At 44.2% G+C, this 13,419-nt stretch overlaps 1 protein-coding gene and 2 non-coding genes across 3 annotated transcripts; all 3 read right to left on the bottom strand.

Moving 5' to 3' along the window:
• Positions 1-4,623: 4,623 nt before the first annotated feature.
• Positions 4,624-10,134, bottom strand: RPSA (ribosomal protein SA). The gene is made up of 7 exons (XM_067560855.1): positions 10,082-10,134; positions 9,174-9,341; positions 7,631-7,749; positions 6,776-7,021; positions 5,629-5,757; positions 5,198-5,405; positions 4,624-4,770 (listed from the first exon to the last, which is right to left on the bottom strand). Exons 2-7 carry the CDS (start codon positions 9,304-9,306, stop codon positions 4,676-4,678), a joined length of 930 nt encoding a protein of 309 aa, XP_067416956.1. The 5' UTR covers positions 9,307-9,341; positions 10,082-10,134; the 3' UTR covers positions 4,624-4,675.
• LOC137161564 (small nucleolar RNA SNORA62/SNORA6 family) lies at positions 6,430-6,589 on the bottom strand. The gene has a single exon (XR_010922131.1). It is a non-coding gene; the product is annotated as a small nucleolar RNA SNORA62/SNORA6 family (small nucleolar RNA).
• LOC137161563 (small nucleolar RNA SNORA62/SNORA6 family) lies at positions 7,828-7,987 on the bottom strand. Its single transcript, XR_010922130.1, has one exon. It is a non-coding gene; the product is annotated as a small nucleolar RNA SNORA62/SNORA6 family (small nucleolar RNA).
• Positions 10,135-13,419: the final 3,285 nt, after the last annotated feature.

Genomic DNA, 13,419 nt, shown 5'->3' on the forward strand with positions numbered 1-13,419 from the left:
GCCAAAGAGTAGCATCTGCAGTTACAAACAGTAAATTACAGTAGCACCAACAGGCCCCTATCAGGATTACAGTTCTATTGAGGAAGCTGGGAGATGGTACTATTTACATTTAATAAAGATGCACAGCTGGGTGTCATTTACTTGCTGATGGCACTTCACACCATATTGTCACCAGCTCTCCCACTGGTTTCAGAAATATTGAGAGAGGACTGAATTTTGTGGAAATGAGGCTATCAGGTAGAAAGAAAGTTGCCCAAAGCAATTCTCAGGGTCTGGAGTGAGAGAAAAACCTGAAATATTTCAGTGTTTCCTTTCAGTCTCTTGGAGGCAAGACAGGATTATATAGAGGCCACTGGTATAAATGCCACACAAGTCTATCAGGATTATTATGGATGTACTATAGCCTACAGACAAGTCAATTGTCAGAGCAAGTACTGTGTGCACCATGTTGTGGCCCTGACTAAGAGGGCAGAAGGCTGACAAGCTGGCACTGAAGCTTGTCTTTCCAGCTTCTCAATTAGCTTGCTTAGGTAGGAGTTATACAAACGGGACTTATGGTTTCTTTAGTAATGCTCAAAAAATGCATTTAGTGATGCTCAAAAGATGTTTTAGGGTGGCTGGTAGACCCTCCTCATCCAAGAGACTATCAGGCACTCACTAAACCACTGGAATCCCAGTCTCTTCCCCCTTCCACTACCCCATTTGCACGTGTTTTTCACTGTACAGAGAAGCTGGACTCCTAAGCAGACTAGGTGTGACAGCGCCAGCTGCTGGCTTTGTACATACCAGCAAAAATTATCAGGGGTTCCCAAACTGTAAGTGGCCTGCCAGTGCAACTGTATTATCCGATCAAGCTCTTCGTAAATCTTTAACTGCATGTGACTCACGTGATCTAAATAAAAGCTATATAATGTTTTAAGCTGTATATGTTGGACAGAGTATAGAAAAAACTTCATTTTAAATAAACCAAGCTGCAATATGCCAAATTTAATTCATGAGCACAATTGTACATTTCACTGCAAGGTAACCTAGCAACATACAGATGGTCCACCTTTTACAACTGTAAAAAATGGCAAGCAGTATTTCAGTCTGACATTTATTTTTCAAAAACAAGGGTACATTGGTGGAGAAGATAATGCAAGTCCAGAATCTTTTACAGCTACATGAAATGAGCCAGCCCAACAGTAAAGTGATAAGAAAACACGATGACATACTTGAAGTTTGGATTCTCCTTTATTGGATCGAATGTGTACCTATTGCCTGTTATAACATTTTCATTTGCAATATTTGATTATTTTCTAATTAGTAGAGTAGGGTTGGGTCTTTACTTACATAGCAAAGACATTCAGATTTCACAGTAAAAAACTGAACACAACATATAGTGCTGCACACTGGACTACTGTGTTTAAGAAATAAGTAAGTTTTAGCAATTCTGTTAGCACTGTTACTGCTGCTTATTCAGTTTTATACATTGCACATTTATACATTGTGTTTTCCCCATTTAAAAAATGTTGAGCAAAGCGTAGTTTTACTAAAACTGTTTGGTTTCAAAGATCTTTAAGCATATTTGAGTGCATATGCTAGGGATTTCTATCATTACAGTTGTTTTAGTCAAAATGGAAGAAACATACATTGTTTATTTAGTTATGTTTTATAATTAAATTAATTTTCATCAAGCAGTGTTAATAGTGGGCCACAGTACCTATTGCAGCTGCACAGGTGGGTCTCAAGAAAAAAGGTTTGGGAACTCCTATCTAGCTGATGTTGAATCTTGGGAGGGATTTTTGTTTCCCCCCATTCCAAGTGCACCTCCCGAAAGAGTTGAATTTAAAAATTGCAACTGCGTGTATATGTATAACTTCATTGACAGTTAATCCCTCTACCTTATACCAAATGTTAAATCCCAACATTATCAAATTATCACACACTGTTAACCACACAAGTCTGGAGCTGTACAGCAAAAGCCACTCAATCATCGAAGATGCTCATTGGTTTATCAGAGCACCTAAAATCATCAGCAGCACAGCTCCACATAGTCAGCCCCAAACCCTCTAGACAAGGAGTGTGAATGAACGTGCCAGTCTTATAACATGGCTATATTTGACAGTAAAAGGTTGCTTCATAGTTGATTTTTAGACCTTTCAGATTCACTTATAGTACTTACATTCAAAACATCATTCTCAACACCACCCCATCCACCTCCTCGCCCCAATATTAGGCTTATATACAAAACATACCTTGGATCAATGCCCATACAAATATCTCAGATGGTGGGAAACAAGTGATCAGAATAGTAAGATTCTGAAAGCAATTGAGTGCTAACTTGCTCCTGAAACAAGTAGAGTTTAGCCCATGTCTCACTCTGGTGCATGTAGACGCATAACAAAAGGGCATAAGATCTTCCCAAACTTTGTGTTTAGATACAACTTGGAGCTTTCTCCTTAGCATCAGGCCTTAAATATGTAGCTTCCAGCACAATTTTAATATGCAATTGATGGGATGCACAAGTGCATTCAGGAAGTGGGCTGAGGTTGGTAGTTTGTGCAGCATGCATGGACATGACCCATTTAGCCTTTATTTGTGGTTCTTAGTGAGTTACACTTACCTGCTGGGAGAAGTATGCACATTGGGTATTTTTATATCACTTCAGATTTCCATCTGTCTGGGATTCAATAGCCCATCCCTGTTTAGGAACTATGACCAGTTAAATGTGAATATGCTGTCAGTTACCAAAAGCCTAGTAAACTTCTCCCATTTACCCCTTCTTAGTCTGATTCAAGAATAATCTAGAGACAATCAACCTTGTTTACTGCCAGGCTCAGCAGCCCTGCAAATTGCCTCTTGAAAGCATCCAACTTTAATGGATCTGTAAAATAAAAAATATAAAGCAGTTTCCTGCAGTCACCTACACCCACCTGAAGGAAAATCAAAATGAGCACCCAAACATGCATTTACTGGTTGACTAGTATTTTACCATACCCAGTTACCTGTAATGGAACCTATCCAATTTAGGATGATTGAACTTCCTCCATGTCCTCTTGAAGTATTCGGACTTCTCTATTTCCTTTCATAGCTGCATGTAAGCAGTTGTACTTTTTGCCTACACATAAACAAGCTACTGGTTGAGACTTCCTCTACTGTGGGTCTGTTTCACTATGGTCAGATAGGAGACTGAAAGGGACACTTGAGCTGACAATTGCTGTGGATCTTAACTGAGGAGGTCTGGAAGCAGTCTATTGTTCTATGGGAAGGTTTGAAGACCCTCAACATCACCCTAGCAGTGGATTGGGGGCAACTGCTTACAATGGAGTTCTTCTCCTGTACCTTTATCCCTTGAGGAAAAGGAGTCTCATGGTCTGGCTTCCTCTCACCATGCAGGAGTTGGGGGTGCTTCAGGCCTCAAGATTTCTTTATCCTCCATGGCTTTCCGTGGAGCCAGTCCTATTGTGCTCTTGGCAAAGCTCTGTAGATGGCAGCAGCTCAGACATGAAGCAGTCCTGTGCGTCATGCTGCAAGTTCACCTATACATTCCTAAGCTGCTGTTTACAGGGATCTTCAAACCTGCCTCAACACATTTCTGAGCAAGGTGAGTGCTCATGGGACAGGAAATCTAAATATGAATTTTAAAAACAGTAAATTTGACTTAAGTATCCCCTGTAAAGCAGTGACAGGTATCATGGTCAACAGTTTTCAAGGAAAGTTACCCTAGGATTTATATAAAATACTTTGTGCGAGGGTGAGTCCAGAAGTGGAAGGTCTCTCAATTGCTTTTTTTTCTGGGCACCTTTCCAACAGTGTCTGCTTTAAACATATGGTACCAGGAGTCCAAGATACCCATTTACTAACTACTGATAAACCAGGGGTGTCAAACATCCGGCCTGTGGGCCAGATACAACCCATCAACCTTTTTGGTCCCGCCCCTCGTGGCAGCGTGCGCTGCTACATCTGTGTACTCTGGTGGCAGCGCGTGGAGTGCTGTGTGCACGAGACAGCGCTCCAAAAGGTGGGAGAGGGACAGTGTGGTCTTGGGGCATCGTGCAGTACTATAATTCTTAATCATTGATCAACTCTTTTAATCGTAAAATAGTAGTAGTAGTTATAGAAGTGAATTTACTGCAGTTTTTAATATTGCTGATATCTAGCAAATAAAATATACTACTACATAAAAATGGTTGTGCCTACTATTTCGATTTATGGTATGTATGACCCACTTGAAGTACATTTAATTCAAATCTGGCCCACCATAGAAAATGAGTTTGACACCTCTGTGATAAGCAGTCTTCAGTCCTGCCACAATACAGGTGACTTAGGTGTAAGACCGCACCATCCTCCGCAACACCCAAAAGGAGAGGGAATAGTTATTTAAACACCAGCTAAGTCCAACGTTCCCCTTGTACTAATACTTTTCTGATCAGAACAAGCTCTATGAAGCATTTGTTTCTGAAAAACACAAAGTAAGACTTTACAAAGGGAAAATTATAGGCTACATCTTGGGCATTCCAATCTTGACAAGTGTCCCATATCAAGTTTGCCTGTATCTAAAGAAACTAACTGGAAAGTAACAAATGAGATTTCAGAAAACACCAATATAAATAAACTAGAAAGGAGGACCAGAAACGGATGGTGTATGAAACAGATCTTTATTTACTTCTCTTTCACTGTACTTGCATTGAAGTTAAGACCACTCAGTGGCAGTCCCTACCCACTCAGTAGCCTGTGCTGTGGGAGCTGCAGACCAGTCTTCAGTGGCAGGCTGGGCACTCCAATCCTCTGAAATAATAAAATAAATATCAAACACTCATGGAAACAGAAGTGTTGTGGGCTTTTCTTCATGTATCCCATTTGGAAATTTTTTGTGACTACTAAGCAGCTCTGACCCAAAGGTTTAGGCTCTTTAACATTATGGAAATCTATACAAATCTCCTGGATCGATATACAAAATCCTTCCCAATACTCAGCCATGCTAGCCAGAAGACATCTGCAAGTAATATTTAGCAAATACTATGGAATTGCAACCAAAACGAATGAAAATCTGAAGAAATTCACTCAATGCACATGAGAACTAGTCAGCTCCATGTGCATCTCCAAAGTTTTATTATAGTTGACTATCACCAAGTCATGTCTTTAAAAAAAGACCCCTCCTAAGAACTTCTATTTCTGTCATCTGCTCTTCCATCAGACATTTCTCAAAACTCACCAGTTGGGAACTGTTGGATTGGCACAGATGGTACCTGCACCCCCTCAGACCAATCTGCAACCTCAGGCTGAGGTGCAGGAGCAGCAGCAGCGGCGGCGGCGGCGGCAGCAGCAGCAGCAGTGAATTCAGGTGCTGGGGCTGTCCATTCACCCTGGAACTCCTCCTTGGTAACTGCCTTCTCAGCTGCAGCCTGCTCTTCCTTTTCAATCTACCAGACACAAGACTGTGTGAATCTCAGATGAAAGGGCCCCCCCCCCTTCCTACATTAGCTAACTTGCACTGATTGAAGACTTAAAATTGATCGTTAAAAGTGAGATTCTACTTATTTTAGTGATTGTGTTACAGATGAAATTGCCCTCAAGTGACCTGTAAGGCTGTTTCCATGTCCACCAAAACACATGCACACTCCCAACCAATCCAAAAGTTTTTACCTCCTCAGGATCTCTGTAGAAGTAGAGATCAGGCATGACCTCCCATGGGTGTTCACGAGAGATGGTGCCACGCATACGTAGGACTTCACGGGCCAGCATCCACCACATCAGACCCACTGAATGGGCCCCCTGAAACACAAACTGGTATCTACCCTTTGATTCAAAACCAGTCCTTAAAATATCTATAAAGGAAGAGCACAAAATGTTTACATCAAGACCAAACCTCTTTCTGATAGCCAGTTCCAAGAACCTGTGCTTTTGACTAGTGCTTTTTCCCCAAAACCCTTCCTGAAGTTCCTTCACAAAGCAAGATAAAGCCTATTCTTCTGGGTACTGTTCATGTTTCAGATCAACAGTGAAAAGATCACATGAATGTAGAAACAAATAGTTGTATTTATGGCAGACATTGTACATATCAATCACTAACACCTGGGTACACTCTACATGGCTCAGTGAGAGACAGTCATCCTCCTGGCTTAGGGAAGTCATACCCCATAGGCACCCCATAAGCATTAAGATTTTAATACAGATATGAGGAATGTGTTTATGGCACACTAGGAAAGACTGACCTAACAGGCATAATTTACAGCATTTTCTGAATATGTTCAGGTTTTGTCAGATTAATTTATGGTATGAAATAATTTCAACAGTAAGGGTCTGTCAGCAAGGACATCCTGAGTTGCTGCATGCATAAACCTCACTGTTGGAGGGGTTTCCAGACAAGCAGATATTTTCCAGAGCAATTTCATCATCAGTTGGAAGACTCTTGCCTGGGTGCTTCAGTTTATTCTCACGTTTAAGAGATGTTGCAAGAATCACTATCAAACTCCACTCATCGGACCACAAAGGCCCTTATGGCGTTAGCGAAAAATCCTGCCGAGGTTACTCTAGCACACGTCCTACACTTGAGAGTTCATTGGCCAGAAACTGACCTCAGCTCCAAGCTCTAACAGTGTGCAGTTCAATCCCTCCTTCATACCCTCTCCCCACAAAAAGGCTTTAATTGGTTCTTACCAAATTAGATATGCCAATAACATTCCAGCCATTATCAGCAGAAATGCTTTCAGAAGAACATACACTAAGGTTTCCATACCGTGGATCTAAAATCAACTCCAAAGGGAGAAGCTCTGAGTATTAGAGCAAATACCTTATTATTGCATGGGATAGCAATATCCACATAGCGCAGGGGGGAGTCTGTGTTGCACAATGCAATGGTTGGGATGTTGACGTAAGATGCCTCAGTCAGTGGTTGATGATCAGCCCGGGGATCTGTAACCACCAAAAGGCGTGGCTCACGGAAAGCTGCCTGGATCTGATTTGTGAAGGTACCAGGAGTGAAACGTCCAGCAATCGGTGTGGAGCCAGTGGCAGCAGCAAACTTCAGAACAGCCCGCTATCCATGGAAGTAAAAACAAAACCAGAATTATATCGCTGGATTGAGACATCCTGGTACAGTGGCAACCAAAGAGGATATGTATTTTTGAATGACCCTACCAAAGTATAATGCTGACTGATTCCTAAGGGACCATCCTGGGAAAGAAGTTACAGCTGCGATACCAGGCCTCTAAAAGGGGCATAATAAAGCAGGAGCAGGTTTTCCCCACAGTATTGAGAAGTGAAGGAAGAGAAATGTGCACACTCAGAGTACACGAGAACTGCATTTCGCAACAAACCCACCTAAAAACAAGTGATTTTGTAGTGACCTTAATCACTGCACTGTCCATCTAGACTTCACATCCAAGACACTATATTCTAAAGGAACAGAGGACAGCACACTATGCACAACTCAACTTTTCTCCAGAACAGAGAAATTTCAGATCTGTATGTGAGAAATTGGCTGGAAATGACACTTATGCACATTCTTCCCAAGCACCAAATGCAAGTGTCAGATTTGGGATCGTCTGCTTCCATTTACTGAGCCTCATAGCCCTGCATGCAACATGTGTACAGTGAGCACTACTCTGCAAAGGCAGGCCTTGCCTCCTGAGAATAAGGTCCATACCTGTCCAGTATTCCTGGAGGAGATGACACTCACATCAGCCGGGTTTTCAATAGCAACGATGGCACGGGCTGCCAGGAGGAGCTTCTCCCAAGTCCTCTTCAGATTGATTATGTAGATACCTAATATTGACATCAACATCCACAATAATCAACTAGTATAAATTCTCACTGTGGCTGCATTCTTGTGTGACCAGATTGGCATGTGGCAGCGATTACTATCAAACCCCAGTCATGGAGGGAACACCTCTGCTGGTGTTAGCGAATATCCTGCCATGCAGTTCACTGTAGCACACTTCCGACACTCAGGAGGTCATTGGTCAGAAACTGGCCTCATCTCTGAGCTTTAACAGTGTGCACTTAAGACTTATAACAAGGAAAATAAAACAACCGATCACCACACATGTGCAAAGAACCATTTTGTTATTCAAATCCAGAGCTATAGAAATTTTCTGAATTTCAGTTCTAACATTTTGTTAAAAATCAATCTGACAAAGAGAAAGCATTTTTGGGTCAATTCTGTAGCTGGGCAATTCTTCCAACAACAACAGTCAAGACTTTTACTTTCAAAAACCAGTTGCAAATTTCAAAATCCTGCACACGACACTTTTCCCCCTCTTTTTTCACCAGTTCTATTCAAGCCATTCCTGCTCGTTTGGCACATCTTTGTGTTGAGGGAGAATGCAGTAAGGAAAAAAGATACAAGCTAGTAGAACCTACCAAGTGAATATTATGAAAATTGACTTGCAAAGAAGAAAAAACTGGACTCTGATCTTTATTTCCTTTTTTGAGGTGTAAGAGAAGGCCTGGAATTGTAGTATCACAGCCATCTAAAATGTGAAAGCTGAGCAACTTATAAGGGACATGATATGGACTCAGACTGCTTTTGTCAGCATTTATTTAACTCCAGTACTAATTAGTATTTTAGCTAAAGTACACCTTTGTTAGACATCCCTAAAATCCTCCAGACATCTTCCAGCATAATCAGGTTATAGACTATTTCTAAGGTAAACCATATGCAGGAAACAACATTTAAGCCTTTCATGTTTTTATGTGCATCATAAAGCAGAAAGAAGGTACAAACTCAAGTTTTTAAAAAATGCTTTGCAGGTCAACTTTAAAAATCCCCAGTAAGATATACATGACATCAATGGAGGCTCTAGGTACTCAGTGTTGCACAAGGAGGAACAGAACCCAGCTCACTCTGCTGATCTGACTCTGAAAGTCTAAAAAAAATCATGACTCTGAAACCGGACTCTGAAAACATACAAAAAATAGATGCGTTGAACAGAAGAGGCGATTTTGACCTTGGTTTTTCAGCTCTCAAGTGTGGAAATGACAAAAGAGTCTAAGATGGCAAGTGTAGCTTTTTTTTTTTAATTAGGACGAGAAAATTACTCCTATTTCTCAAAATGGAATCATTAAGGTCCCTTATAATTCGAATGAGACTATTGCTGTTGATTTACCTGAACCATGTCAAACATCATTGCCAGGTGCTGCTGCTAAAAGCATCCACTCTAAGTCCTGAAGCACTGCCAAGTACATACCATCACTCTTTCTTTTGTAGATGTACTGTTCCATCTGAAAGTCTAGATTGGTGCCGCCCAAGTGGGTTCCTGCAGCCAGGAATTTGAGGACATCCTCCTCCTTCATCTGCAGGACATCGAGACCTCCGGACATTGTGTAAGCTCCCTTTTAAAGTAACGACAGGGAACCTGGAACAAGAAATCAGTTCATTCTCTTGCAAACTTGCTGGCAAGTCACAGTGTGACGTAACTGACGGCTGGGGAAGCCCAGTCACTGGATGATTTTAAGACCACTTTGGACGAACACGTTCGGGAGGGTCGATGTTTATTTGGTCCCGTTCAGTGCAGGGCGCTGGACTGGACTCCTTGAGATCCCTTCCGGCCCTACCTGTGCACGATCCCTTGGATAGGGCTGACACAAGAAGCGCTACGGGCGGAGTGTCAGGCGTGACTCTAAGGCGGTAAAAGCGGCTGCCTGCTAAACCGGTGCCTCGTTTGCTGCGCTTTTTGCTTCAATTACGCGCGCTGTGCAGCTGCGTTCACCCGAAGCGAGCCGCCCCTCCCCAGCGCACTGCACTAGCGCGGCGCGGCCATGCGCGCCATGGAGGAGCCGCCGCCGCCGCCGGCGGGCAGGCAGAGGCGCGCGCGAGCGAGCGACGGCCGAGCCGAGGCCACGCGCCCGCCAGCAGCCGAGAGGCGCGCGGAAGGAGGGCGCCGGATGGGGGCGGGGGGAGGGACTCACGAGGGGGCCTTCGATCGCGGGGGGGGGAGGGAGCAGAGGAGCAGCCGGGCCGCCCCCACCCCCCGGACAGTCCATGCAACCGCTCGCGGCCCCACCAGCCGGCCCGCCCTCCCCGAGCGCGCGCGCGGGCGGATGGACGGACGGACGGACGGACAGTCCTCCAGGCCCGATCCCGCACGCGCCTCACCGGTAACAACGCCGTATGGAGCTGAGCTCGGAGAGAGAAAGAGGGCAGCCGCGGGAAGTGACGTCAATTTATACCTCCCTGCCGGCCAATCACAGACCGCCACGTAAGCAGACGTGAGGCGACAGGTTAGAAGTCCCCGGATTGCTAAGGGGCGGGAGGAAGGCCCCGGCGCTTAGCAACAGCCACGTGGCGAGGGTGTCCCCTGCAGCCGCAGCCTGCCTCCGCGCCGGGCAGCAGCCGGCAGGTGGCGGTAGAGCTGCGAGTGCTGGGGGCGTCCGGCCTGATGTCGCTGGAGCGGGGCTGTGCCCGGGCTCGGCTCAGCTCAGCGGTGGGCAGCGAGCCAAGTCCCTGGGCTGCAGGAGAGACGGGCAGGGCCGGGGGGCGCCCTAGGGCAAGCACGTGACGTGACCAATGGTCATCTCGCCTCTCTTCTTGTGTGAAATGGCCCTACACTGCTGCTGCTGGCCTGCTCGCATTATGTTATCCCCAACCCATCCAGGCCCAGCTGCTGCAGTCCCTTGTTCTGGTGGGACCCTCTGGCTTTCACCTGCCCTACAAGTAGGGATCCCAGCCCACCTGGTTACAGAGAAGCGCTTGCAATCAGGCAGCAATTGCACCCGCCTGGGGGGGCTCAGAAACCATGGGGCGAATGACAAGAACCCGACCATTTTAAGCCAGTCTCATGATTTGGGGGGCCGGACTGATGGTTTAAGAATGTGCTGGGCAGTCCTGTTGTCTGCCTTGATCACTACAGCACTGAAGGGATGCACACAGATCAGTAGCTCAGAGAAGTGTAGGGCTGAAAGGGACCGATGCAGGACTGAGTGCACCTAGACCATCCCTGACAGGTGTTTGTCTAACCTGTTCACTCTCCTAGAGGCATCCTATTCCAGCTGTTGACTTAGCTTAACTTTGCTTAGCTTGTGGAAACGTATGGCGTCAGTTTGGGTGAAATTGCTTAAGATAGGGAGAGAGCTGTCCATTTGGGAGCAAGGAAGCTGGAGTATGAGGTTGGAAACAAACCCCCAATGAATTAGTAGCAGTAGTATTGCAGTAGCATTATTAGGTTTAGTGTGCAGATACAGGAGTGGTATTGGTGGCTTCTGACACAGGAAGACAGACTAGATGAGTTTGTGGTCCCTTCTCGCCTTGATTTCTATGACATAAAGCCCCAATCAAGGCCTTGTGCTAAGCACTGTACAACTCTATAACAAGACAGTCGCTCTCTCAAGGGTTTTACAGGTCTAAAGTACAGGAGACCCTGCAGGATCCTTTATGCCTCACCGTTGTCCTTAGACTTCTTCATATATAACAGTTGTTTTCTTTAATTGCAGATGGCAGCTGTTCTTTTACATATGTAATGTTTATATCATTTTGTGTATATAGCATTGCTGTTAATAGAATATGGTAGGCCTGCTTTTATATCATAGTTTACTCTCCAGGTTCAGATAATGGATTGGCTATTTTATCTTGCCTACTAGGGAAGCTGAAACTCTGGAGTTCAAATAGCCTTACAGCTCTCAGCAACACATACTAGCTGTGGTATGAGAGTGTGTGTGGGCAGAAGTGTATAATTGTGTGCGTAATCAGAGGTTACTCCATTATAATTTATAAATCCTTTAATAATCTTCACAGCAGTATTAACTACAATGTTTGATATTAAAGAGCATAAAAGTAGATATAGGCAGAGGATTGGGTAGAAATATATTACAACAATTGGGGAAAAGTTTTAACATGTTACTGCCTTTTTCTCTCATCTGATTTGGTGTTTTCTGTTTTAGATTGTAAACTGTTCAAGCCTGGAATCCATCTTACGATGCTTGTACTGACAAGCACACATTAGGGCACTGTAGAAATAATGGCTTTATAATTCACATAGTGTGCACAGAGCACTGTTGAAACCTGCGATAGCCTTGCTTATACTGTGCCAGTTAGACATTTTCCTTCTCCTTAGCCATTCTATCACATGTGCTGGTTTTAGATTCACGCAGCACAAGGCAAGGGACATTAGCATGATCTTTCAATAGCCGAAGGTGGCTTTGTGCTTCAGAGCTAGCTTGACCTGCCACTTTTTCCTCTGGTCTATATTAGCAAGGCTTTTGAAGCCCATCAAGCAGCAGCTGTGTGTAGTAGATAAGAACCCAACTGTTGACTCAGGCCCATGTTCCTTCTGATCCACTGCTCATGCTGAATACTTAAAAAAAAAAAAATCCCTTCTTTTTGTGACAGCACTAGTGGAGGTGGGCTGGTAGAGCAAGTGTGGAGACTGGGAGGTAGGGCTGGAGCCATGGGTAAGGCCCTACCATAGGCAGATTCTGTAGAATCAGCCTGACTTTGTTAAGTACACATGGGAATTGAATCATGAAGAGCAGAAGGCTGCTGACTTTTATGCCACAGTAGCATGTGTTTATGTAGAGCTTTTAAGATCTACGTCTTTCTCCTGGTAATTCCACTTACAAGAAACATCATTTGTAGTACAGTCAGACTTGCAAAAAACAATTTCACCTTAAGCAAGTTCTGTTGTAATTATAATGTATACATACACATTCCTCCACCCCCAAAAGAAATAGTAGACCATCATCCTCCCCCAAAGGGCTTTCACTCCATAGCCCACCAAAAAAAAAAAAAAAAAGCTATGGAATTGCCAATCCATGAAATTAGATTAGTTTTCAAAAGGTAAGGAGCCCAGAATTGAGGTTTATACAGTACATTTCATACTCCAGTTCTGTTAGAGGGATTAAGGAAGGGGAAGTGATGGTACAAGACGATGCATTAGCCGCTATCTGCTTAGCAACAGGTTACACGCAGCTTGGGGCACCAGAATTTTTTTTTTTTTTTTTTTTAAACTGAGATCAAGGGCCTGATTCTTGCACTGCCTTGCATCTTGTCCTCAAACCTAGGGGCACTAGATTGGATGCTCTTTGTGGCAGGGACTTTTTCGTTCTGTTTGTTCACCATCTAGCACAATGGGAGCCTGGCCCTTGTGTAGTCGTTTTCACCTGTGCAGAGTGAATATCCATCAGAAGGGGAGCATTTCCCCCACTTGTGAATGACTTACACAGGACCCAGAGCAGTGGAGATCAAGGCCCCAAACACTTGCTCACATTCGCTTTGAAAAGTGCCCAGGGATTGTTAACTTCCACATGGATGCTTGGCAAAGGGGGGCTGCAGTTCAACATTTCCTATGAAGCACAATAGCAGTAACAGCATTTCCCTTCCTCTCCTCCCATGTCTCCATTTAGTGTCTCCTCTACCGGCTACAAGAATCTTCAGCAGCTTAAATAGGAACATACTTTATATCTCCCCAGATGCGGAGTTCAGTACCGGGTGAGAATCTG

Source organism: Emydura macquarii, unplaced genomic scaffold, assembly GCF_026122565.2.
Source record: "Emydura macquarii macquarii isolate MOO-44397 ecotype Brisbane River unplaced genomic scaffold, CSIRO-AGI_Emac_v2 contig_2321, whole genome shotgun sequence".
Classification (NCBI taxonomy): Eukaryota; Metazoa; Chordata; order Testudines; family Chelidae; genus Emydura; species Emydura macquarii.